We start from the raw sequence: 25,470 nt of genomic DNA, 5'->3' as shown, positions 1-25,470 counted from the left end.
AGAATCTAATTACAAGAAGCCACATATTCACACTCCTACTTTCTTAGCTCCATTTCCATCATTAACTATTTATCTGAAAGTTATAAAGCTTGGAGTCTTAGCTTTAAAGCATCTTTATCAGAGTTTTCGTATGTGAGAAAACTGGTACAGCAGAGCCTAAGGCAATTTCTCCTCCAAGCTTGTCACTTTCTTTGCCACAAAAGCTGACCAAGCTTAAAGTAAGACTTCAGAGCAATAGTATTATAAAACTATGTACAAGTCAACACACCTTAACTTCTTGCCTTTTATCATTAAATTTCTTCTGCAAGTCACTGAATTCTTTCCTTAAGAAAGCGTTTTCTTCATCCACTGCAATTTTCCGTTGTATAATGTCATTTATGTCCTGTTTCAATCCTGACGCTCTCTATGGAAAAAAAAAAAGAAAATTATTGAAGAGATGGTATTTCTGAGAAAAATTACTTTATTTAAAAAGTCTTAGATCTTGATTGACAATGTAAAGATTAACTAGCTTTCATAATAAAAATTTTCATTTCCTTCCTGTGACATGCCCATAGCTTTTCAAGCAAACTGTAAGAATGATACCTATTTATTAGTTTAAGATGAAAAATATAAGAGTAAAAACTGGATGCCAAATATTAAGCCACATTCAGAAAGCAAACTTTGGGGATTCAGGTACGTAATAAAAAAAAAAAAATTAAAAAAAAATCTAATTGAGGAAAATGCATGTGTAGCTAAACTAAGTATTACACTCTTACTGAGTATAATTTGGAAGAAAATATTTTTTAAAGAAACAATTACAATTTCTCTAAAGAATGAAAAATTGCAAATCTGTTTTAGTACCAAAACTATTTTGTTCATAGGAAGAATATCCAGAATATTAAAACTGCCACAATTTTTAACTGAATGTTCTTCTCACTTGCCAGAGATACCTAAATGATACCTAACTGAAGGATGTATCTTGGTTTCCCACCACTCTCTCACAGCTTTTCTCTCGGAAAATTTACCCACTCTCTTGGCCGCATCTGTCTGAAAGACTACACAATCCACAATTTAGTTCTGACTCTCTCCCAATCACTAATCTCACATTATCAACTTTCTACACAATATCTCCACTTGGATTATCTGCTGTCACCTCAAACTAACATAAAACTGAAATCCATATTCTGATATTATCTCTTTTCTAAACTTCAACTTTTTTGAACCCATCCCATACTCAACTAATATTTATCAAGACCCTTTATCTAGCCTCAAATGATTTTTTAAAAGAATCCAAGTCATTTTTAACAGCATCCTTCCCTCAAGCCCAGTCTGCTTGTCAAGAAAGCAGACGACCAGAAAGCAGACAATTCATCAAGACAAAAATAGTTTTCTCATTAACCCATTTCCCGTTTTCCCTGAGAATACTCACGGGGGGGGGGGGGGGCGCGCTTGCGGCTGCAGCACTTACAACCAAGAGAACTCGCAGCTTATAGTCCTAACCTTACCCCCAAAGTTTGCCACAAAATATCTCACTTTTATTAATATTTTCGCATCACTCTAGTATATGGATAGTCTTTGGAAAGAAATGACATCATTCTATTTATAGCATTCTATTTTCGGTATTGATATTTCCATTTACAAAATATAGTAATTCTCATTGCTGAAAATATCAAATCCTAGAAAATGTAGCATTCCTATCATGATGTTAAATTAATGCTGGCAGCAAGCTGCACTTTTTTTTTTCTAAACAGGAAAGGGATTAAGTAATATGCTCAGTATAAACCCCAGACCTTTATTCCATACCTGATCTATCATTGATGTTCGTCTGATCCCTAAGTCTCAATTTATTTTATATTTCTATATTTACTCCTTATCGAACACTCGCCAAAAGATTTGAGGATGAACTAAACTTAACGTAAGATGCAGTGTTAGAATGAAAAACGTGATGAGTTTAAGGAATAAAACAATGGTACCTCTTATATTCTAATTTTTTAAAACTGTAATGTTAATTGTTGATTTTATTTCACTTCTACTTACCAGTATTTTAAACACTGAGTATAGTCACATGCCACTTAAGGATGGGAATATGTTCTGAGAAATGTGTCATTAGGTGATTTCATTGTTGGGTGAGTATCATAAAGAGTGTTCTTGGCAAAGTTAGATGGTGTAGCCCACTACTATAATTATATGTGCTATACTTTTATAGGACACACAGCGCAGTAGGTTTGTTCACACAAGCATCACCACAAATACATAATGTGTTGTGCTACGACATTATGACTGCTATGACGTCACTAGGAGATAGAAAATTTTCAGCTCCATTATAATCTTATGGGACCACCATAGTATATGTGGTCCTTCATTGACTAAAATGTTGTTATGCGACACATGACTCTATCTATAAAAATAATCTGCGACAAGTGTGTATGGTATTACAATAAAAAGGGCAGCCCTGTACCCACAACCATCCAACTAAAAATCATAATTTTACCATTATCTTTGAAGTCCCCTGATCCTCTAACAGGGGTAACATTGTCCTGAAACTTTGGTTCTTATCCTTCTATTGTTTTCCTTATAGTTTGAAGACAAATATATATCCCTATTTATATATTTTACAGTTTAGCTTATGTTTGAATTGTATATAAATTAAATCATAATACATATATGATGTGGTTTGATATTTTTGCTCACTATACATCCTCAAAGTCATCCATATTGATAGGTGTGCTGTGGCTAAATTATCTTAGAATATTATTCTATTACATAAATATACTATAATGTATTTGTCCACCTCTTATCAGTATATATTTCAGCTGCTTCCCATTTGGGGGAAAGGGGTATACAAGCAAGGCTGCTATGAACACTCTTAAGTATGTCTTCTGATAGATGTGAGCAAGAATTTTCTCCCAAGCAGTGTTTATCAAACTACAGATTACAATCTAGTAATGGGTCATCGAATCAGTTTAGTCGTCACAATCAGCATTTTTTTTAAGTGGAATAGAATGCAATAGAAAATATCATAGTGATATGCACAAATTCTTAGGAAACAAACTATACCCACAGTAAACATATGAAAGGAGACACATTAAAATAAATAAAATATCTCTTAAAATTTTTTGCAGTGTTTAATTTGGGATTTCTATTCTGTTTAAATATTATTAAATTCATATTTTATATACTTTGTTATATTTTACTTTTATTATACATACTTAAGGAAAACTGAAACTTTTATTTCATATATATATATTGGATAATGAAGTAAAATGTATTTTTCAGTGTGGGGATCATATTTATAAAAGTCTAAAAAACACTGCTCTAGATAATTTACACTCAGAGGTGGAAATGCTGAGACAAAGGCTAGATACATTTTAAGAGTTCTCTATAGGTCCACATCTATACCAACTCTTGACTCTCAGGCTTGTTAATTTTTTACAAATTCAGTAGATATAAATGACACCTCAATCTAGTTTTAATTTCTTTTTCCTATTTCAATTATTAAGGTGTATCAAAATACCAAAGAGCATAAGCACAGATCCATAAATATGGATCATCCACAATACATAGCCCATTTTCTATTGCCATTTAAGTCTCAACTTCCTCCAAAGTCAACTTCCACCTCCTCCATGAAGCCTTTCCCAACTATCACAGTAATTTCTGCCATTTCTAAATTTCTCTATCGCCTACATTATTCATTTGACACATACCACCTAGTCTTGCTAATTATCTGTGTACTCAGACTATCTCCCAAACCAGATTAGTAAATGTTTATGAATGAGATTGACAGTGAATTATGAATTCAACCACGTGAACACTAAAACTGTTTATAACTACAGGCCTATCCTTTGAAAGGGGAACTAATAAAACTGGAGCATTCTCATCTATTGTGGAGATTATTTAGACTCTATGAAAGAGGGAATACTAAACCAAATGTTTTAAGTTTTAGAAGGGTATGCACATTAATGTGACCTAAACTTAACAGAAACTGACAATATAAATGACACCAATAGTATAAGCCCTTTCACAAGAATTATTTAATATTTAAATTTTGGCACTTGAGTGAATTTAGCAATCCACAGGAGAAATATAGACTTAATTTTTAAATAAAAAAGCATAATACTGTGGGAAACTAGTTAACCAAAGCTATCATATTCTAATAACTAGTTTGATAAATTTGATATTATATTATATAGTCATTAAAGTAATGAGTTAGAGATGTACTCCTAAAGATTTATACTATTTTGTAGAATTCAAAATATCTTCCTAATAAAATATACCCTCAATGATCTACTTTAAATAATGAAAGCAAAAGTATATGCAATTATACTCCATTTTAAAATTAGCTTTATGAAACTTTTTCAACAAACTTCTCAATAGAGTACATTCTTAATGGTCTGGCTTAAGTTAATATTAAAAAAGCAAATAGAACTCAGAGGAACATAAAGCATAAAGGGTGACAAGAGAAAGTATGTCTGGAACAAATAATTTATTATGGATAAGCCATGAAATGAATAATTCACATCATGGTCAACAGAAGTCTATAGAGTAAGAAGAGAATGATACTGAGTATGATGCAGGAAAAACAGGGGGAGGGCAACAGCGTAAGACCTAAAACTCTATCAGGCAATACTTGAGCATAGTTAATATATTATTTATATGACCTACTTTCAAATGGATATGAAAGTTTTAATACAAAACAGAGAAGTAATGAAACCACAACAACTAAAACAATGGTGAGTGGAAAAAGAGGAAGGACAAGAGAGCTAATTATAATTGAGAACCAAAACTTATTTTTGAGCTTCCTAGAGGGTACGGAAAAAGGGAAATACAATGTTAAAGAGCAATCATCATTTAATTAAACACAATATACTAGGTTATTAGCAGAGTCATGTTATCTAGTGTAATATTAGAGGGGAAATATTTTACATGACTTATAATTAATAGTGACAAAGCTAAAGCATAATCTTACCAAAAGAAATTATATGACAATTTTACACTATTATTAACAAAATATCTTACAGTATTATCTTGCACATCTATGAAAATTTTTCTGTATCCATGCTGTATGTGTATGTGTGTTTAGCTTTCTAGTAATTGACTAGATACATAGTTAAGACTTACATAAGCTAAAGGAACAGGTTATTCTTAATTGTTACTCTATTTCAAGGGGCTACAAGTTTTGAAAATTAAGAGCTATTTAATATTACTCAGCAGAAAAGCAAAACACAGTGGAAGGACTTCCTGGCTTCTAGTCTAGCATGTAAGGAACTTGGAAGTCATCTCTTCTGTGAACACACCATGAAAAAAGTTAACAAACTGAAAATCAACAAGTTGTCTTAGATCTATCAGAGAAATGATATCATAGGGCAAACTATTATTCCCAAAACTGGAGAGTCAAACAGGTAGCTACAGAGAATCCCAATTTATCAGAACATAAATCCAGAAGCAGAAAACTCCCTGGGAGCCAGTACCAGAGTAGGAAAAACCTAATATGTAATTAACGAATTTCTGGAGAATTAGTGTGGTTAAGTGTGAGAGTTAAAAAGTCCAGGAGGGCCTTGTTCTTGGGGAGTTCCCACACTTTCATGAGTTTTATGTACTGCAAGTCTGCCTGGTTGTCACAGTGAAGACTGGAGAAAAATCCTATCCTGCTGCCTGCCTGCAGAAAGAGGAGAAAAGTAGCCATTTAAAAATATGCCCTATGCATTCATTGCTTCTTAACAAGGCCTAGCCTCAAAAGAAACTACTTTACCAGAGACTTACCAATATGGAGAAAAGCAAATACCCAACTCTAACACCCTGTAGCTTTCCTGCCTCTTCTAAGGGGGAAAAACTGAGAAGCACTTGTGATGGTCACAGCCTAAGTATACAAACTCACTAAAAGACTGAGAATCATAAGACTTCCCTGCCCCTTCACACCTCACCACTCTATCAATAGGGCTTCTGTATAATGACAAGGGAATAAAACTGAAAATAAACAAACAAACTGTTTCAGATGACATTTAAGAAGTCTCTAAAGAAATCCAAATAAAAAATGACTCCAGAGTTTAACCTCTGATACATACAACTACAACAAACAGTAAACATGGCCTAATCCAATAAATAATAAACACACACTCAAGGCCTATTTACCCTAGTACTTCTGACCTGGCTTGGTCAACTTGGCTAGGCCATGGTACCCAGTTTCTGATCAAACACCATTCAATCTGTTTCTGTGAAGTTATTTTTAGATGTGATTAACATTTAAATTGGTGAACTCTGGAGCAAAGCAGACAGGCCCTCCATAATGTGATTGGCCTCATCCTATCATTGAAGGCTTTAAGAAAAGAAACTATGGTCTCCTGAGGAAGAGGAAATTCTTCCTCTAGATTGCCTTCAGACTGAGTTGCAACGTCACTTCTTCTGCTAGTCTGTCACGCAGAATTCAGACTTGCCAACCCATAACTCCATGAGTCAATACCTTTAAATAATCAATCTCAATCTTTCTTTATTTCTCTCTCTCTCTCTGTCTCTCTCTCTCTCTCTCTCTGAGATAACCCTGATGATACAAATTTTGGTCACATTTAGGACTTTGGTCTTAAGCTTTCAAGGACATGGATTCCACCACGAACTTGAATGAGAGCTTGGAAGCAGATTCTTCCCAAATCAAGCCTCTAGATGAAAACACAGCCCAAACAAAACCTTGATTAAAACCTTATGAGATCCTGAACAGAGAACCTACCTAACCTACACCCAGACCCCTGACCCACAGCAACTTAAATGTGTATGTCATTTGAAGGCATTGATTTGTGATAATTTGTTACACAGAAAGAGAAATATTAATATAACTCGATCTATTTTACTATAGAATTTATAGAAGAAAATAACAGAGAAGTAGTTATGGAAAATAAGCATCATAAAAATAAGTATGAAAAATAAGTATAAGTACAAAAAAAACAACTAAATAATGCTAATAATAGGAAATTAAGTCCTCTAATTACTCTCTATAAGTTCATGTTAAAATGCAGGAGAGAGCTCAGCCATAAAGAAAAGATGAAACACTGCCATTTGGTACAACATGGATGGATCTTCAGATTATCATGTTAAGCAAAATAAGTCGGACAGAAAAAGTCAAGAAGTATATAATTTCACTTATATGTGAGATATAAAACTCAAAGCAAACAAACAAACAAACATGACAAACAGAGATTCATGGACACAAACAGTGGATTAGTGGTGACCAGGGGAAAGCAGGGCGGGAGAGGTAGGTAGGGATAAAGAGGGTCAAATATATGGTGATGGAAGAAAATTTAACATATAGTGGTGAACGCACAAGGCAATATCCTTAAAACCTATGTGATTTTATATGATTTGAAACCTATATGATTTTACTAACAAATGTCATGTTAATAACCTTAATTCAATTTTTTTAAATAAAATAAATGCAAGAGAAAAGCTGAATAAGTAAAAGTATAATTTTCTCATTTTTTATAGTGTGCAGTTGATAGATACTATCTAGATTTTTCAGAATATGTTAGAATCAAGAGGTAGTGTTTAATATAACGTAATCACTAGAACAGTGATACAGACTCTAAATCTTCCAAATTATCAACATGAGCGTGCATGCACAAATATACACAGAAACACCCCTGCACGCACACACAAAGAGCAAACAAGACATGGAGCTAATTTAAAAACAAAAGAAACTTTAAAAACAGGAAGCGTAAGGTCAGAGAACAAAGACCAAAATATTATATCAAGAAGTGTAGATGAGATGAACTTATCTTTAAAAAGGTGAAGATGTACAGATTGAGTCGAAACACAAAGTTCAACCAAATATTAGATACAAGAGTTTGATCTAAAGATGAATATAAAAGGATGAACAAAGATATATAAATTAATAAAAAGAAATTTGGAGGAAAAATAATTGTTTAAGAAAAAAATCATACAATCTGAATGACTAAAGAGATAAAAAAAAGTTAGAATGAATGTACTGAATCTTGTTATTTCTTGATTCCATGGTCTCCACCTTTATTTAGAATTTTAATAACTCAATTAAGTCCTCTTGCATTGTGTATATTTTACTTATTTCTCCATTACTTTCAAATATTTTGTCTAATATTTTTTAAATGCAGAATCATCTTTCTCTGCACTGTCATATTTCCTCATTCTTTTCCATTACTTTGTTATAATTCGGTGATCTTTTAAACTGTCATATATCAATTCTCCTTGTATTGCTTTCTAAAATCTCTAAATACTCTACTATTGCTGAATTTATTATCTTTTTCACAAATCCCATTTTTACAGATGTAACATTGACCATCATTTGCTTAACACTCCTTTTTCTGTTCATGAGATATTGAATTATATTTCTATTTCCCTTAACAATTGTTTCATCTCTTTTTCTGAAACTTGTACTTCCTCTTACCCATTAACAACATCAGCAAATACCCTGTTCTAAGAATTCTCACTGTTTAAACTCTTCCCTCTAACTACAGAATTAAATACCTACATCTTCAGGAGAAAACTCTCTCCCAAGAGTTGGATCCACACTTTCAACAGTTTGCTAAAAATCTCTAAATAGAACTCTCACCAATAATTAAAATACAAATTGTCTTTTTAAAAGCTCTAAACCTAATCCTCATAATAAATTGTAACTTCTGATAATAGTCCTCTTTCTGGTAATAATGCCACTGTTGTCTGGTTTCTCCAGGCTGAAAACCTAACCATACTTTCAATTTACTGCCAAATCCTTAAGGTCCTAATTTACATACCTTTAATTCCTGCAAACCTAAGAGTTCGAGTTCATGTCATTACTCCTAGACTATGAAATAACCTCCTAATAGATCATTCCACTTTCTGTTTTCCTTTTTCTAATCGTACATACTAATTATCAGTTTTATTTTCATAGACTGCAGCTCAATTAACTTAAGTCTCGAATGAAGACTAGATAGACTCATTTGGCTTACCAGTAGAGTCCAACATTTTCATTTAGCAATCAAGACTTTTCCTTAATATAGGTACAGCATAACATTTCTCTTACCTCAGCCTACATTCCTATATATTGTTTATGAAATAAACTATAACTTCCAATATTACCCATATATACCCTATACTCTCACTTTCATGCATTTTGCCCAATGTTCACCCTAAGCAAATCACCTTACAATCTCTACCTATTAATTCTACTTCAACACTGCTTCTGAATTTATATAGCATTCTGCTTGTGATTCTCTCATGGCACTTATAATACATTGGTTTTATTCCATTTAAATCATACATCCAACAATATTCGATGAGCATCTGTTATGAGCCAAGCAATATGGTCAATATTAGGAGCTGGTTATATAATGATCAATGGGTATACAAGAGTCCCCACCCTCACAGAACCTATAATCTAGTGTAGAAGAATATGACTACTTAAACCTTGCTTTTATCCCCACTTTACTCCACAGAGATTTAAAAATCATTAAAAGCAAAAATTGTAATTCTAAATTTTCCACAGTACCATCACAGTGTAGTATATCTATTTAATACAATTATTTTCTTGGACTGAAATGAAAACATACCTTGTAGAAAGTTACAACCATCACTGCAACAAAATATATATAATATAGGCTAAGAAATCGGGAACCCAAAAGACAAGCTGGGGCCTAAAAAGCAAAATAATTTCTCTTATTGGAATTTAATATTTTACACCTGAGCTAAATAATTCTGCTCTAAAAAGTAAATGATGAAATAATATTTATCAAAGGAAGAGGAAGTATAAAAAGAATTTAGCAAAGAAAAGGGGAAAATACATTGTCATATAAGAAAGTCAACTTTTTTAAAAACTAAAGCTATCTAGATCAGGTCAACTGAGCACTCCCTAAAGGGTTGCAAATTTAATGCAAAAAGATATTAAAATAGAGTGCCTAAATCCATTCTCCTCCACAGAATACAGCTGTAACTGAGAAACAGATTGCTCAGCCTGGATCTAACTACATTTCCCCAAACCCCCTGAATCCTGGGGTGTCCATATGACTAGCTGTTCCAAATGAGATGTAAGTACAAATAATGTTTGCCACTTCTAAGTCATAAAATTATATCTATTAGCAGCTTAGCCCAGCCTAATTAATACACTAAGCATATAACAATATTTATCTTAGAATACGTTTTGATATTGTTTGATATGCAGGTGGCAAATACAACTATTTTTTTCCAGAACAAACTGAATAATATGTTATGTCTAAAATTTTATCCTTATGTTATCATTTATGACATTTACTATAAGGAAAACACAACATTGCAGAAGGTATAAATTTCAAATTTATATGTCATATAGAAATCTATATCCTATTTTAGAGTTTATATGAATGTAGAGAATGGAAAAATTAAATATTTTATCTAATTTAACTTCTACTTTTAGTCCTTTAATAAAACAACTTTGTAACAATGACCAACTTTAGATCAGAGTTCTCATGACTCTTTAACTGGCTAAGAAGGAAAATAAGAATCAAAAGCCAGAAGAGCATAGTTGCCAAAAAGAACATCCATTTAACCCAGAAAAATTATAGGTAATTTAGGTCATAATAAGCAATTGGGTACAAAATGCATTTAAATATATCATGAGAGTGACATCCGAAGCAAGGCAGCATGAAGGATCTCCCCTGATCTTTCCCCTTGAAAATATGACAAAATGAACAACTACAATCCAACAGACAACAGATAACGCCCATCCTAGTACACAGATACATCTGAAAGATCTGTGTATCAGAGCATCTGAAGGTGGGTAAATCTGGTGAAAAAGGGAGGAGGAAAGGAAGGGGAGTGGAAATGGTATTGGAGACCAGCGCTGCAGATGCAGCCAGGAAGCTCCTGCAAGATGCGAGGAAGAGGAGTTAGGTGGCGGTTCTCAATCTTTGAAACCCCCAACAGTCCTGCCTGAGTGATCAGCATATTCCATTCCACAGAGCCCAGTAATCAGGGCAGAAAGCAGGGCAGAGACTGAATAAAGAGGGGCAATAGCTGTGTCCTAGCAACCACCATTGCCAAGCAAAACGCTGAGTCATGGAGCCTGACTACCTCCCCTCACCATTCCAGGGCACTCCCAGCCCCCTAACCCACCTGGAGTTAGCACAAAGCCCCAGGGGAATCTGCAGCAACCAGATCTGAAACAAACTCTGCAGCCAGTCCCAATGACAAGGGTGGAGAAATAGAAGCAAGGCAGGTGAAGCTTGAGGGCCAACATTACCAGAAGGAAAAGAGCCACACCTGGCTTCTCCCAAACCACCTCACTCCTATCCAGTCAGTCGATATGGAAGCAGAAGAGCATTGCATCTGACTGTTCTGACAGTACCAGGACTTCAGGGCCTGTTCAGAGGCTCAGACACCCATGCCCTTCACATTCTCACATGGGGGTAGAACCCCAGGACCGAGACAACCTAGTCACAGAGGAGACACACACTTCCCCAGAAAATAGAAGGTATTTTTAACCTCAAAGGAGGTTTGGGCAGTGCAGGAGGCTTGGGGAATCAAAAGAAAAACCTCTTCTTATCAACCTTCTAAAGAGAGATCACTATATAATAAATTTTCTTTAAAAAAAAAAAAAAAAAAAAAAGCTTAGTACATTCCCATTAATGCCTAGGCATTAGTCCATCAAACACCATGAACAACAAAGGTGACAAGGCAGCTCAGAAAAAAAAATGAAAAAAATCTCCAGAAAACAAGCTTAAAGATATATAAACATGCAATTTAAATGACAGAAAATTCAAGATTGCACTTCTGAAAAAACTCAACAAGATACAAGAAAATTCTGATCAACAGTTCAATCAAAATCAAAAAAAAAATTCAACAACAACAACAACAACAACAAAACAGAAATACTTTACCAAGGAGGCTGAAACTCTAAAAAAGAACCAAATTGAATTTCTGGAGATGAATACCCCATTAAAAGAGATGCAAAATGAAATAGAAAACTTAGGAAGTAGAGCTGACCAGATGGATGAAAGAATTAGTGATATCGAAGAAAAAAATCTAGAAATGCTATAAAAGGAAAAAGAGACTTTAGAATGAAATGAACAAACTCTGCAAGAACTATCTGACACTATCAGAAAAAGTGATATAAGAAAAATGGGTCTACCAGAAGAAGAGAGGGAGAAGGGAACAGACAGCATATTCCAATAGTCGACAAGAATTTCCCACACCTATGGAAACAAATGGATCATTAAATCCAAGAAGTAAACAGAACTAATTATATCAACCCAAAAAGCCTTCTCCAAGACACATTATATTAAAACTATAGAAAATTAATGACAAAGAAAGAATTCTCAAGGCAGCCAAGGAAAAGAAGATGGTAACCTATAAAGAAAAACCCATTATATTATCATCAGCTTTTTCAGCAGATATTTTACAATTTAGGAGGGAGCAGAACAAAATGTTCAAACTATTAAAAGAGTAAAATTTCCAGCCAAGAATAACATATCCAGCAAAGTTCTCCTCTAGATATGGGGGAGAAATAAAGACATTTTTAAACATACAAACGCTAAGGAAATTTTCCCCCACAAAGCCTGCATGATAGGAAATATTGAAGGGGGTGACTTCATGTTGTGGGACACCAACGAATGATCCCAGAGAATGAGCTGGAGGAGATCATCAAAAACATGGATATCAGTGCTGTACTGGCTGAAATCCCTGCTGGACCAGGAAGAGAACCAGTTCAGACTTTGTACTCTCAGTCACCAGCTCTGGAATTGGATAAATTCCTTGAAGATGTCAGGAACGGGATCTACCCACTGACAGACCTGGGGCTGCCTCAGTCCCAACAGCCACGGCAGGAGGAGGTGACATCACCTGAGGTGCCCCCTTCTGTCAAAACAGGACAGAAAATAAAAAACAATGAGTAGGATGATTACCAGACAGATAGAAAGAGGAAACCTCGACAACTATTAAGAACGGGGTATTATATATTTAAATATAACATAATAGTTAAAGGTAGGTTTAAAAAAAAAAACGCTTTAAAAAGAATTACTTTAAAAAGGTAACGAGAAACAATGATGAACAACACTTCATTAATAATAAAGGGGACCATACATCAAGAAGACATAACATTTATCAATATATATTCTCCCAACCAGGAAGTATCAAAATACATAAAGCAACTACTAACGGAACTAAAGGAAGAAACTGACAAAAACACAGTTATATTAGGGGACCTAAATACCCCACTGTCAGGTATGGATAGATCATCCAAACAGGAAATCAATAAGGAAATATAAGCCTTAAATGACACATCAGACCAACTGGACATAATCAATATTTATAGGGTCTTTCATTCCAAAACACCAGATTATACATTTTTCTCTAATGACCATGAAACATTCTCAAGAACAGACCATATTTTGGGACACAAAACTAGCCTCAAAAAATGTTAAAAAACTGAAATCACACCAAGCACATTATTCACCAACTATTATACTTTCAAACTGGAGGTCAACTGCAAATAGAAGGCAGGAGAAATCACAAATACATGGAGATTAAACAACATGCTACTAAAGAACAACTGGGTAATAGAAGAAATTTTAAAAACAGATCAAGAGATACACAGAAACAAATAGAATGACAATACAATGTATCAAAAATTGTGGGATATACCAAAAGCTATATAAGAATAATGGGTCTACCAGAAGAAAGGGAAAGTTCATATCATTATAAGCCTATCTCAAGAAACAAGAAAAATCCAAATCTAACATTACATCTTAAAAAATTAGAAAAAGAAGAACAAATGAAGCCCAAAGTCAACAAAAGGAAGAGTAGAATCAAAATTAGAGCAGAATTAAATGAAATACAGAACAAAAAAAAAAAATAGAAAAAATTAATGCAACAAAAAGCTGGTTCTTTGAAAAGATTAATAAAATTGGCAATCCCCCGGCTAGACTCACTAAGGAAAAAGAAAAGGGACACGGGTAAACAAAATCAAAACTGAAAGAGTGAGAAGTTACAACAGATACACTAAAATACAAAGTATCTGACAAGAATATTATGAAAAATCATATGACACAAAATTCAATAATCTAGAAGAAATAGACAAGTTCTTAGAAATCTATAACTGTCCTAAACTGAATCATAAAGAACTAAAAAATCTTAATAGATCAAACAACAGGTAAGAAAATAAAATCAATCGTCAAAAAACTCCAGGACCAGATGGTTTCCCTAGTGAATTCTACCAAAAATGTTCTACCGAACATTCAAATACGATTTAATACCTGTTCTCGAACTTTTCCAAAAAATTGAAGAAGAGGCAATACTTTCTAACTCATTTTACAAGGCCAACATTACTCTGATTCCAAAACTTGGTAAAAGTCACACAAAAAAAGAAAACTATGGACCAATCTTTCTGATGAATACAAATGTAAAAATCCTAAACAAAATACTAGCAAATAGAATACAACAATACATAAAAAAGATTATACATCATGGGCTTCATTCCAGGGGCACAGAGATGGTTTAACATACACAAATTAATTAATGTGGTACACCACATAAACAAAATAAAGAATAAAAACCATATGATCATATCAATAGATGCAGGAAAAGCATTTGACAAGATACAGCATCCATTTATGATTAAAACACTCAATAAAATGGGTACGGAAGGAAAAGTACCTCAACTTAATAAAGGCCACATATAACAAACCTTTAGCTAATACCATAAGCAATGGTACAAAACTAAAAACCTTCCCTCTATGATCAGGAACAAGACAAGGCTTTTCCCGATCACAGCTATTATTCAATATAGTGTTGGAAGTCCTAGCTAGAGCAATCAGGCAAGAAAAACAATCAAAAGACATCCATATTGGGAATGAAGAAGTAGAACTGTCACTTTTTTCAGATAACATGATTCCCTGTATAAAAATCCCTAAAGACTCCACCAAAAACGAAACAAAACAAAACAATTAGAAACAATAAATAAATACAGTAAAGTTTCAGGATACAAAATCAATTTAGAAAAATCCACAGAGTTCCTATACACTACCAATGAATTTTCAGAAAAAGAAAAGAACAATTTCTTTTGCAATTGCAACAAAAAGAATAAAATATCTAGGAGATAAACCTAACAAAACATGTGGAAGGATCTATACAGTGAAAACTATAAGATATTATTAAAAGAAATTGAAGACATAAAAAAAAAAATAAAGATATTCTGTGTTTATGAATTGGAAGAATCAGCATAGTTAAAATGATTTAATGCAATCTCTATCAAAATCCCATCAGCATTTTTCAAAGAGAAAAAAAATCATCATATTTGTATGGAAGCATAAAAGACCCCAAATAGCCCAAGCAATCCTGAGGAAAAAGAACACAATTGAAGGAATCACTCTGCCTGACTTCAAAATATACTACAAAGCAACCACAATTAAAACAACATGGGATTGGCAGAAAAACACATATACAGACCAATGGAACAGAATTGAGAGTCCAGAAATAAACACTCATATATATGGGTAAATAATTTTAGACAAAGAAGCCAAAAGCATACAATGGAGTAAGGAAAGCCTCTTCAATAAATGGTGCTGAGAAAATTGAAAATCCACATGCAAAAGAATGAAACTAGACTGCTATCTGTTACCATACACCAAAATCATCTCAAAATGGATCAAAGACCTAAATATAAGACATGAAACAATAAATAGCATAGAAGATAACACAGGTGCCAAACTCATGGACCTTGGACTTAGGATTTTATAAATTTGTCCTCAAAGGCAAGGGAAATAAAAGTAAAAATAAATAAATGGGACTAAATCAAATGAAAAAGCTTCTGCACAGAAAAAGAAACCATCAACAAGACAAAGAGGCAACCATCTGAATGGGAAAGAAGATATTTGGAAACAACACTTCCAATAAGGGGCTAATAACCAAAATATACAAAGAACTCATATAACTCAAAAAAAAAAAAATCCAATTAAAAAATAGACAGAGACTCTGAACAGATATTTCTCCCAAGAAGATATATAAATGGCTAACACACATATGAAAATATGGCCAACCTCACTAGCCATTAAAGAAATGCAAAGCAAGACCACAATGAGCTCACACCTCACACCTGTTAGAATGGCTATCATCAGCAGAACAAGTAACAACAAGTGTTAGAGAGGTTGTAGGAAAAAGGGAACCCTTATACACTGCTGGTGGGAATGTAAATTGGTATAGCCACCATGGAAAACAGTATGGAAGTCCCTCAAACATTAAAAATAGGATTATCATACAACCCATCAATACCTCTTCTGGGTATCTACCCCAAAATTTGAAAGCATTTATTAGTAAAGATATATGCACCCCCATGTTCATAGCAACATTATTCACAGTGGCCAAGACGTGGAAACAACCAAAGTGTCCTTCAATAGATGATTGAATAAAGAAGATGTAGTACATATATACAATGGAATATTACTCAGCCATAAGAAGAGATAAAATACTGCCATTTGTGACAACATGGATAGATCTAGAGATTATCATGCTAAGCAAAATAAGCCACACAATAAAAGTTGAGAAGCATAAGATTTCACTTATATGTGGGATATAAAACTGAAAACAACAAACAAACATGACAAACAAGCAGAGACTCATGGACATGGACAACAGTTTAGTGGTTGCCAGAGGGAAGCAGGGGAGGGTGATGGTATAGGAGTAGAGGGGTTCAAATACATAATGACAAAAGAAAATGTAACTTTGCATGGTGAACACAGAATACAACATGCATATGACATATTATTGAATTGTACACTTGAAACCTATATGATTTTATTAACCAATGTCACCCCAATAAATTTAATTTTAAAAAACGCTAAATGAATAAATATTATATTACAATATAGGCCATTCTTTCACCTTTATTTTTAAGACATTTATACCTTGAAAATGGTTGCTGGAAACGCTTCCACATGGATTTTTCCAGGGATAATATGCTGATTATATAAATTGTATATAATAATATAATCAGTGTTTTTTATATATATATATATATCCTATATTTATATAATCAGATTGTTATATATTACATAAAGTTATATGTAATTGTGTAGTTTACTGATTATACATAAAATACAGGACTCCTAATTCAAAAACACAAGTTTTCAAAAGATCGACAGAATCATCCTAGTTATTGTTGACCTCTTCTACAAATGAAACCACCTGAAAATATACAAGTTTCTGAAGTGCATGATAATTGATAAAAATCAGACAAAAATTAAACAATGAATAATTACTAGAAACTACTATAAAACTATAATACTATCTTAAGAGTTTTAATATATAAATAACTTGTCCTATTAATTCAGGAAACAAATAAGATGCTACAAGCAAAATATAATAATAAAGAATAACCTGACTCTAATAGTTTCCAAATAGAAGTGGTTTGATATAATGATCCTGATATTCTTAATGAACACTATTGTGAGAAAATAATTTTAAATAACTGTAAAGATCTATTACCTGAAACAAACATATTTTTAGCATTTTCTATTATAACACTCACCTGTTCCAATTCTTGTATTTCAGCATCCTTGACTTGCAGAATTTCTAGAACTTTTCTGTCTTTAGCTTCGGATTTCTGTTTTTCTCTAGAAACAAAATAATATATATGTGTGTGTATACACACACACACACACACACATACATACACGAGAGTTTATCAGTCATAATTGGTAGCTAATCTTTTAAATTTTCACATCTTAATAATGAGTGTCACTTGAAAATACAGAAAATTAAATTATCTGGGATTGACAGTGCTTTCTAAATTAATCAGAAACCATATGGAAAGTGACAACAACTTAGAACTGCTGACAACTAAGATGACTTCATATTAAAAAACAGTTTAGTTTCCAGACTTTGATGTATAATAAAAATACTTGAAATATGTTTAACATTAATTGAAGCAACCATCACATCATTAATTTAAAATAAATATGTTCTTATTAACAAACATTTTATATAGTTACATTAAAATAAAATATTTATAATTCTTAAAGTTAAAGAATCAAAAGGGAGCATTAAATAAATAGGGGAGAAAGATACTGAGTACCTATTCTTATATTTTATAAAATTTAAAATTAGGTAAAATAAATAGAAATATATATCTAAATCAGTCACGAATCACAAAGTGTACAGGTAAGGAAGAAAATAAGAACCCTCACTTGAGAAAGGGTGAAATGAGGCAGAAGGCCTTAGAAGACATAGAATGCAATCAGAAAAGTATACCACTAATTATGAGAGAAATTCAGATGGTATAATAGTACATTAAAAAAATTTAGACTTCCAATAAGTTAGCATAGTAAGTTCACATTTTGTGGCTCATCTCTATTCTCTAAATTTATAGTATTAATAGAAAAACATAGAAGAAAAAAATTCTGGAGACAGAGCCACATCTCTGAGGATCTCACACTAAATAGAAACATAATGCTATGAATGGTGATGAAGCTGCTGTCTGCTGTCCAGATCCAGATGCAGGCTAAAGTGGCAAAGAGCATGGCTCCTGGGGATAACAGAAAATGTAAGTGTGCTGCTCAATATGCAGAAGCATAGCTAGGCTTATTGTTTGAAACCAGAGACTTGGGGAGGGGGGCTCCCAAATCCTGAAGGAGGGCTAGAAAAACTACCCATTCTTACCTGGAATTAAGACTTATATAAAAGTCTAAAATGACAAAAGTTTATAGATATAGCATTCCAACCAGGAGCTGAGCCAAAACACCCTATGGCTCAGGTACTAAATATAGCAAATTTTGTGTCAATGTTGGCTAAGAGGCCCAAGCTACCAATATGAAATCTATTTCAGGATCGGGGAATGCGGTGAGGGTAACAATTTAGTAGCAAGCGTAAAATTTCTAGAGAGAAAAAGGCAGTAAACAACAAGGGGCAGTGAGGAATGAAGAGGAAGAGAATAACTGCAACCTTCCTACTCAAACTGTGACCACAAACAAAAAAATCCAAAATACATGAAGAAAACACACACACAACACACGTACATACTAACTCAATAATCTGAAGAAGCAATCACTCTAGACAAAATGAAAACAGGTGCACTGAAAAAGACTTTAAGTAAAAATCTTTAAAGACACAAAAGAATGACTAAAATTAAACCAAAAACAAAGAAAACAACAGGTAGGTCTAAAAATTCTATTAAAAACCTTGAAAATAAAAATTATAATCAATGAATCAAAAAACAATTACTTGAGCTAATCTCAAAACTAGATGCAAAAATGGAATTAATAAAATGGAGGGCTGTAATGAGGGATTCATCTAGAATACTGCATAGAAAAAGGATGAGATTGAAAACATAAAAATAATTTTAAGACATGCAGGTTTCACTACATTATGCATAGAGTTCCAGAAGTAGATAATAGTAACATGAACAATAAAGCATTATTTTTAGAAGGCAACTGCTGAGAATGTTTTAGAATTAAACAGAGTGATCAGATTGAAAGAGTACCTACCACAATAAATATCAAAAAGAAGGAAAAAAAATCCCATGTCTAGACATGAATTTATCATTCACTCAACAACTATTTTTTTAGCACTTATTACATGATAGGCACTATCTTAGGGACTACAAATGCTACAGTGAACAAAATAAACAAGTGGCTGCCTTCATGGAATAAACATTCTAGTTCAACGCATAAATGCATACTAAAAACAAATGATAAATAAGTGAACACACAGTATATCAACTGGCTATAAGTATAAGAAAGACAATAAACTAGGGTAACAGAAAGGGATGTCTAGTCTTGGAGAACTGGGGAGTAAAAGGAAGACTGTTGTTATTCTGTATAATTATCAAATATTTGAGCAGAGACTTAAAGGAAGGAAGTGAGAGTCATGGAGCTGTCAGGGAAGACTTTTCCAGGTCATGAGACTAGCAGCAAGTAGGTGAGAACATAATTGGTAAATTCAAAGAAGAGCAAAGAAGTAAATGTTATCTCCCCTTGCGTGGATAAGGGAAGAATGGTACCTGAGGCCAGAGAGATCACTGGGAATAACATGATCTTCTAAGTCTTCTAAACATTGGATCTGACTTTCAGTAAAATGGAAAGATGGACGATAGGTTTGAGCAGAGAAAAAACATAATTTATTTTATGAGTATCAGACCTGCTACTGGGTTGAGGACAGACTCTAGAAGTTAAAGGCAGAAGCGGAGAGACCAGTTAGGAGGCAATTTCAGTAGCCCAGAAGAGAAAAAAAATAAATTGGACAAGATAGGTAAGTGTGGTGATATTGAGAAGTGATAGAATTCTTGATATTTTGAAGGCAGAGCTAACAGGACTCATTGATACAGTGGATATGAAATGTAAAAGAAAGCAAGAAATCAAGAATGTTTCCAAGGCTTTTATCTGAGAAACCAGAAGGATGGAGTACACATTAGCTCAGATATGGAAAATGAGAGTTAGAGAATAGGATTTGGGATTTGAACATGTTAAGTTTGAAAGGCCTAACTGACATTCAAGGGGTATTTAGATAAACAAGTCTGGAATCGGTCAAGAAGTCAGATGGATTTTCTCCTTCGGGTTTCTGAAGGTGTATGGCTTTACTGACCCCTTGATTCTGAACCTCTAGCCTCCAGAACTATCTACATGTGATTGATTTCAGTTGTGACCAGAAAAGCTACTCAGCTGAATCAGCCTAAATTGCTGACTTGCATAGTCCAAAGCCAAATAAATGCTTATTGCTTTAAAAAAATAAAGAAATAAACAAGTCAAGGCTGAAGATATAAACTCTAAGAGTCATCCAAATTTATTTAAGACCATAGAGTAGATGGGATCACCTAGGAAATAATTCTAGATAGGAAGTCTGAGAATCGAGTCCTGTGCACTACAACATTTATAGGTTAGTAAGATGAGAAAACAAAACAAAACAAAACAAAAATCCAGCAATCATGTAAGAGGAGAATCAGGAGAGAAAATAAGTGTAGAAGAAAGGGAATATTAGCTGTGCCAAATGCTGTAAACATTTAAGAAGATAAAGACAGAACTGACTGCTGGATTTAGCAATATTGTGGTCACTGCTGATTTTGACAAGAGCTGATTTAGGAGAGTCGTGGGTAGGAATATAAAGTGACAAAAAGAAACTCAACTTCGGGTGGTGAATACACAACGCAATGTATATATGACATATTATTGAACTGTACACTTGAAACCTGCATAATTTTATTAACTAATGTCAAGGAGCAGTGAAACAGAATACTAGTTCAAGGGAAATGTGAGATCAAAAGAGATAGTTTTTTAAGACAGAAGATAAACAGCATGAGTATAGGTTGACAGAAACAATCCAGGACAGTGAGGAAATATTGATGATGTGTGAGAGGGAAGGGAGAAGTACAGAGTGACACTCTGACACCCTTGGATCCTCGTGGCTTTAGCGTACACACAGTCTTTTTGGCCTTAGATGAAAATACGAGCAGTTCTTCCAAATAAATAAGTAAATTAATATATATATATTATATGTATATGTATAAATGACTATAGATTCAGATATGTCGACATGGTAATGGGAAGAATCTCTCTTCTAAGAGATTCTATTTTTTCAGTGGTATCAGAGGCAAGGATATTGTTGAGAGTTTAGCTAAGCCACTCCATGCTATTGCTGTCTAGGCATCCAGGTCTAACCAGGCTGCAGTGGCCTTAAACTTACACTAGGCCCTCATTCAAGTGCATGCCCTAGATAGCAACCCACAGTGCTAGTAAATTTAAGTTCCTGATATGACTTTCCAAAGAGTCCTTGTGATCAACAGTCTTCCCTACCTCCCAACACCTTTCCCTTATGTACCCCTTAGATAAGAACCCTGTGGGACTTACCAAAACCTGGCTCTTAACAGTTGAATTGACCAATCCTGCCTTAGTCCAAAAACCACAAAGCACTGTGCCTACGAACACAGCTAAAGGCATATGCTCCAGATCCTGTCTGTCTCTGTCTGCACTCTGCCTTGACCACCCTATGTGGTCCCTTGAGGCATACCTGGTACTTCCTCCAGGACACATAAACCTCACTATTTCAGTTTCTCTAGTTGTCTGTTGTTGAACCATGGCTCATCATCCAGCACCCTGCACTGTACTTAACAAATGTTAATTTGACAAATTCATATCACCTATTTATCAGCTGAGAATGGGACTAGAAAACAAGGTATTAGAACCTGACAGAGAGTAAGCATAAAATAGTCTTCTAGGATGCTGTAATAGTAAATGAGACAGAAAAAAACAGGTCAAGTAGTACTAAGGACTAGTGGTCATAAATGGCTGTAAGACCAGTCATCATGGTTTGAAATTTTTCTGTAGCCATGTTCAGCCTTCGGGATGTAGGCATATAGTAGGTAAAGAGCTGGAATAAACCACATCTGAAATTTTTCAAACATATTATGACTACTGTTTTTACTGTTTGCACTTTATCCTGCTTTATTATTTTCTACTTACGAAACGTTAATAGCACGTTTAACACATAATCACAGTCTAGTGTTCAACTGTGCTTTCATTTGTGTTTCTTTTATCAGCAGTGATATTAAACATAACTTTCAGAAATTAAAACACCTTTTTTTCTAATTTGCCATTGCCTGCCAATGTATCTGTCATTTTATATCTTAGCATGTTTAATGACTTATAAAATTATTTTATGTATTAAAAATATATGCCCTTTGCTCATCACGTCACTAGCATATAATCTCAAATTATCACTTGAATTTTCAATTTACCATTGTAAAATCATGAATACTATGTCCAATCAAGGCATCTGGAGGAAAATGACTTAAAATACCAAAGAGCAGGACATGACTGGGGTTTACCTGGGGACATACGCCCAGGCTGAAACAGCTAAGAAACTAATTGCAGCCAGAAATTTACTCTGTAAATTCCTTCCTGGATATAATATAAATCAATTTTTAACCACCCAGGAATTTAATTTTCAGGGATAGAGTCTTTCTAATACACTCTTCTGTAATAAGCCTAAAATCCCCACTAATGTCAAAATAAATTCTGGTGGTCTTTTTAAATGAGGAAGGGATAAAACTAGACTATATGCCACAACCCCCCACCCTTCCCCCCCAAAAAGCATTAATGCAGCTTCCAAATGAGCTTGGTACCAGGCTGATTATCTTCTATACACAACTATGCATATAACTCACTCACAGTCTGACCCAGTGATTTTCCTTGTGTAGGTAACCAGAGAAGTAGTATCAGCGTCCTCTAGAAATTTGTAATTAATGCACTATCTTCCACCAACTCTGAGAATAGAAACTCTGAAGGTAGGGCCCAGCAATTCATGTTTAACAATAACAGGGTGCTATGGACTAAATGTTTCTTTCATATTCATATGTTGTTGAAGCTCTAATCCCCAATCTGATGGTATTTGAAGATGGGGACTTTGAGAGGTCATGAAGGTTGGACTCTCATGAATGGGATTAGTGCCCTTATATTAAGACAGATGAAAGATGATGTGTCTGTGTGTGTGCGTGTGCACACACACGCGTGCATGCACACACATGTCATGGAAGGTTACAGCAAGTAGGCAGCTGTGTGTAAGAGAGCTCTCACAAGAAATGGAATTTGCAGGTACTTTGTTATTAGACTTTCTAGCCTCCAAAAAACTAAATGTTTGTTATTTAAGCCACCCAGTCATGGTATTCTGTTGTAGCAGCCCAAACTGCCTAAGACACAAAGCCCCAAGTGATTCTGATGCACACTAAAATCTGAGTCACTGCAATAACAATAAATGACACTCTTCTCAATAGATTAAGCTGACTTATATAATACTAAAAGTATAAGTCATAAGTGAAATGTAAAACTTCAAATAAAATATAAACTTCAAAATATACCTCAATAATATATTTTATAACCAAAAACTCCAAAACTGAATACTATGTTATTGTTTCAAAAGTGAAAAAAAAAAATCAGAATTCAAAATCTATATAGAGATTTGTACAGCAGCTCCTCCTGGTGGTATAGGATATTTAATATTTTCATAACAAGAAAATGCTCCCAAGGGAAAACAGTGCTGCAATATGAATACAATATATTTTATTTAGAATAAATGCTGAAAAAAGTTATTTCAAGTCTAAAACATCATTGAATATCTGGTCAGTTCAATTAAGATATATTCTATGGATTTACAAGACATAAAAGAGGATTTCAGAAAAAAAAAGAGACACTGTCAAGAAGTTGATGATGATCAATGACTGAGACAAACTCCTGTTTAGCTAATTAGAACCACTGATGTGCTATAATGATGTGAGCTAAGAATATTTGCAGACTTCTTTAGAATGAAAAATGAAGTGAAGAGAGGCTGTCAAATTTGTACAAGTTTAAAACACCAATCACTTTTCCCAAGAGTACTACTCATTTAAACATTTAAGATTGCTCTACTTAGCCACATGAATTACCACGCTAACTTTTTGCAATTTTTCTAAACTCAAAAATCTGAGAAATTATTCTAAATCATTAAGAATCAAATTTTATTGTGTTATAGACCATGCCATATATTATACAATGTGACAGGATTATATTTTCTGGGTTTGAGCCCATTTTTAATGAGATGTCAAAAATGAAATATTAGAGTCTAAAAGACACATTTAACTATAAATGAGGCAATGATGTTGGTCTAAATTAGAAAATAAAGAAAATAAAAAGTAAAACTTTCTACCATTGATTACTCTTAATTAACAGTCAATAATGCATAAAATAAACATAGTTAAACTAATGTTTTCTTTCATTTGAGTACAGACTCTATTAAAATGTAGATTTTATACTTATTAAGAACTTTCTATTTAAATACATTCTCAATTTCCAATAAACATTAAGATTCTAAAACAGTAATACTGATAAAAATGGAGGTTTAGGGAAATGAGAATTATACTATTATTAAATTACTTATCTTTTTATTCACAACTGTTTTATAATTATTTTCCTACTTTGAATATGCAAAATATATAACCAGAACGGTATCTATGAATAACTTGAAGAGAAAAGAAAAAGAGAAAATCTTGAAAACAAATATTTTTAAACATATTTACTTCATAGTAAAAACTTATTTTAAAAATTCTGAATAAAAATATATTACTTAATCAAAAGATCATAATACATATAAAATCTTTGGTATAAAATATATTAAAAGTTCAAATATAGTTAAAATATCTATTTCACTTTAAAATCAGTACTTAATTCTTAAAATATAATCCAGAATTTCTATTACATTTTATTTTTCAATTATAAAATATATATTCAAACCATATATGAAGAAAGTCAAAACTTGTGCTGAGTCAGCCTGATACATGAAAAAATGACTGATTTTTTTTTTGCTGTTCAATTAGGTAGTTCCAAACTAGAAAAAAAAAATAGAATTAATCTACATCTGAATCTGAATTTGTACATTATGGTACACAGATGAACTTTTTAAACAAAGTAATCATTTAATAGAACATAACAGTTTAGATTTAATATATCACTGAGTAATGTACCTTTGTTTCAGATATTTTTATTCATTCAACATTACTTATAAATATAAAAA

At 33.3% G+C, this 25,470-nt stretch overlaps 1 protein-coding gene across 11 annotated transcripts in view; it reads right to left on the bottom strand.

The window, feature by feature from the left end:
* CNTLN (centlein) overlaps nt 1-25,470 on the bottom strand; it is a 250,801-nt gene that overhangs the window by 178,599 nt on the left and 46,732 nt on the right. For 10 of the 11 annotated variants that reach the window (XM_036238532.1, XM_036238539.1, XM_036238541.1 and 7 more), the window contains exons 3-4: nt 17,468-17,552; nt 269-403 (exon numbers count right to left, since the gene is read on the bottom strand). In XM_036238532.1, coding sequence (XP_036094425.1) covers nt 269-403; nt 17,468-17,552 — 220 coding nt within the window. The remainder of the gene's footprint in view (nt 1-268; nt 404-17,467; nt 17,553-25,470) is intronic. The other variant, XM_036238540.1, reaches the window with a different exon arrangement.

The sequence above is a fragment of the Rousettus aegyptiacus genome, unplaced genomic scaffold, assembly GCF_014176215.1.
Source record: "Rousettus aegyptiacus isolate mRouAeg1 unplaced genomic scaffold, mRouAeg1.p scaffold_m13_p_3, whole genome shotgun sequence".
Taxonomy (NCBI): domain Eukaryota; kingdom Metazoa; phylum Chordata; class Mammalia; order Chiroptera; family Pteropodidae; genus Rousettus; species Rousettus aegyptiacus.
This window is presented reverse-complemented; position numbering and strand designations above follow the sequence as displayed.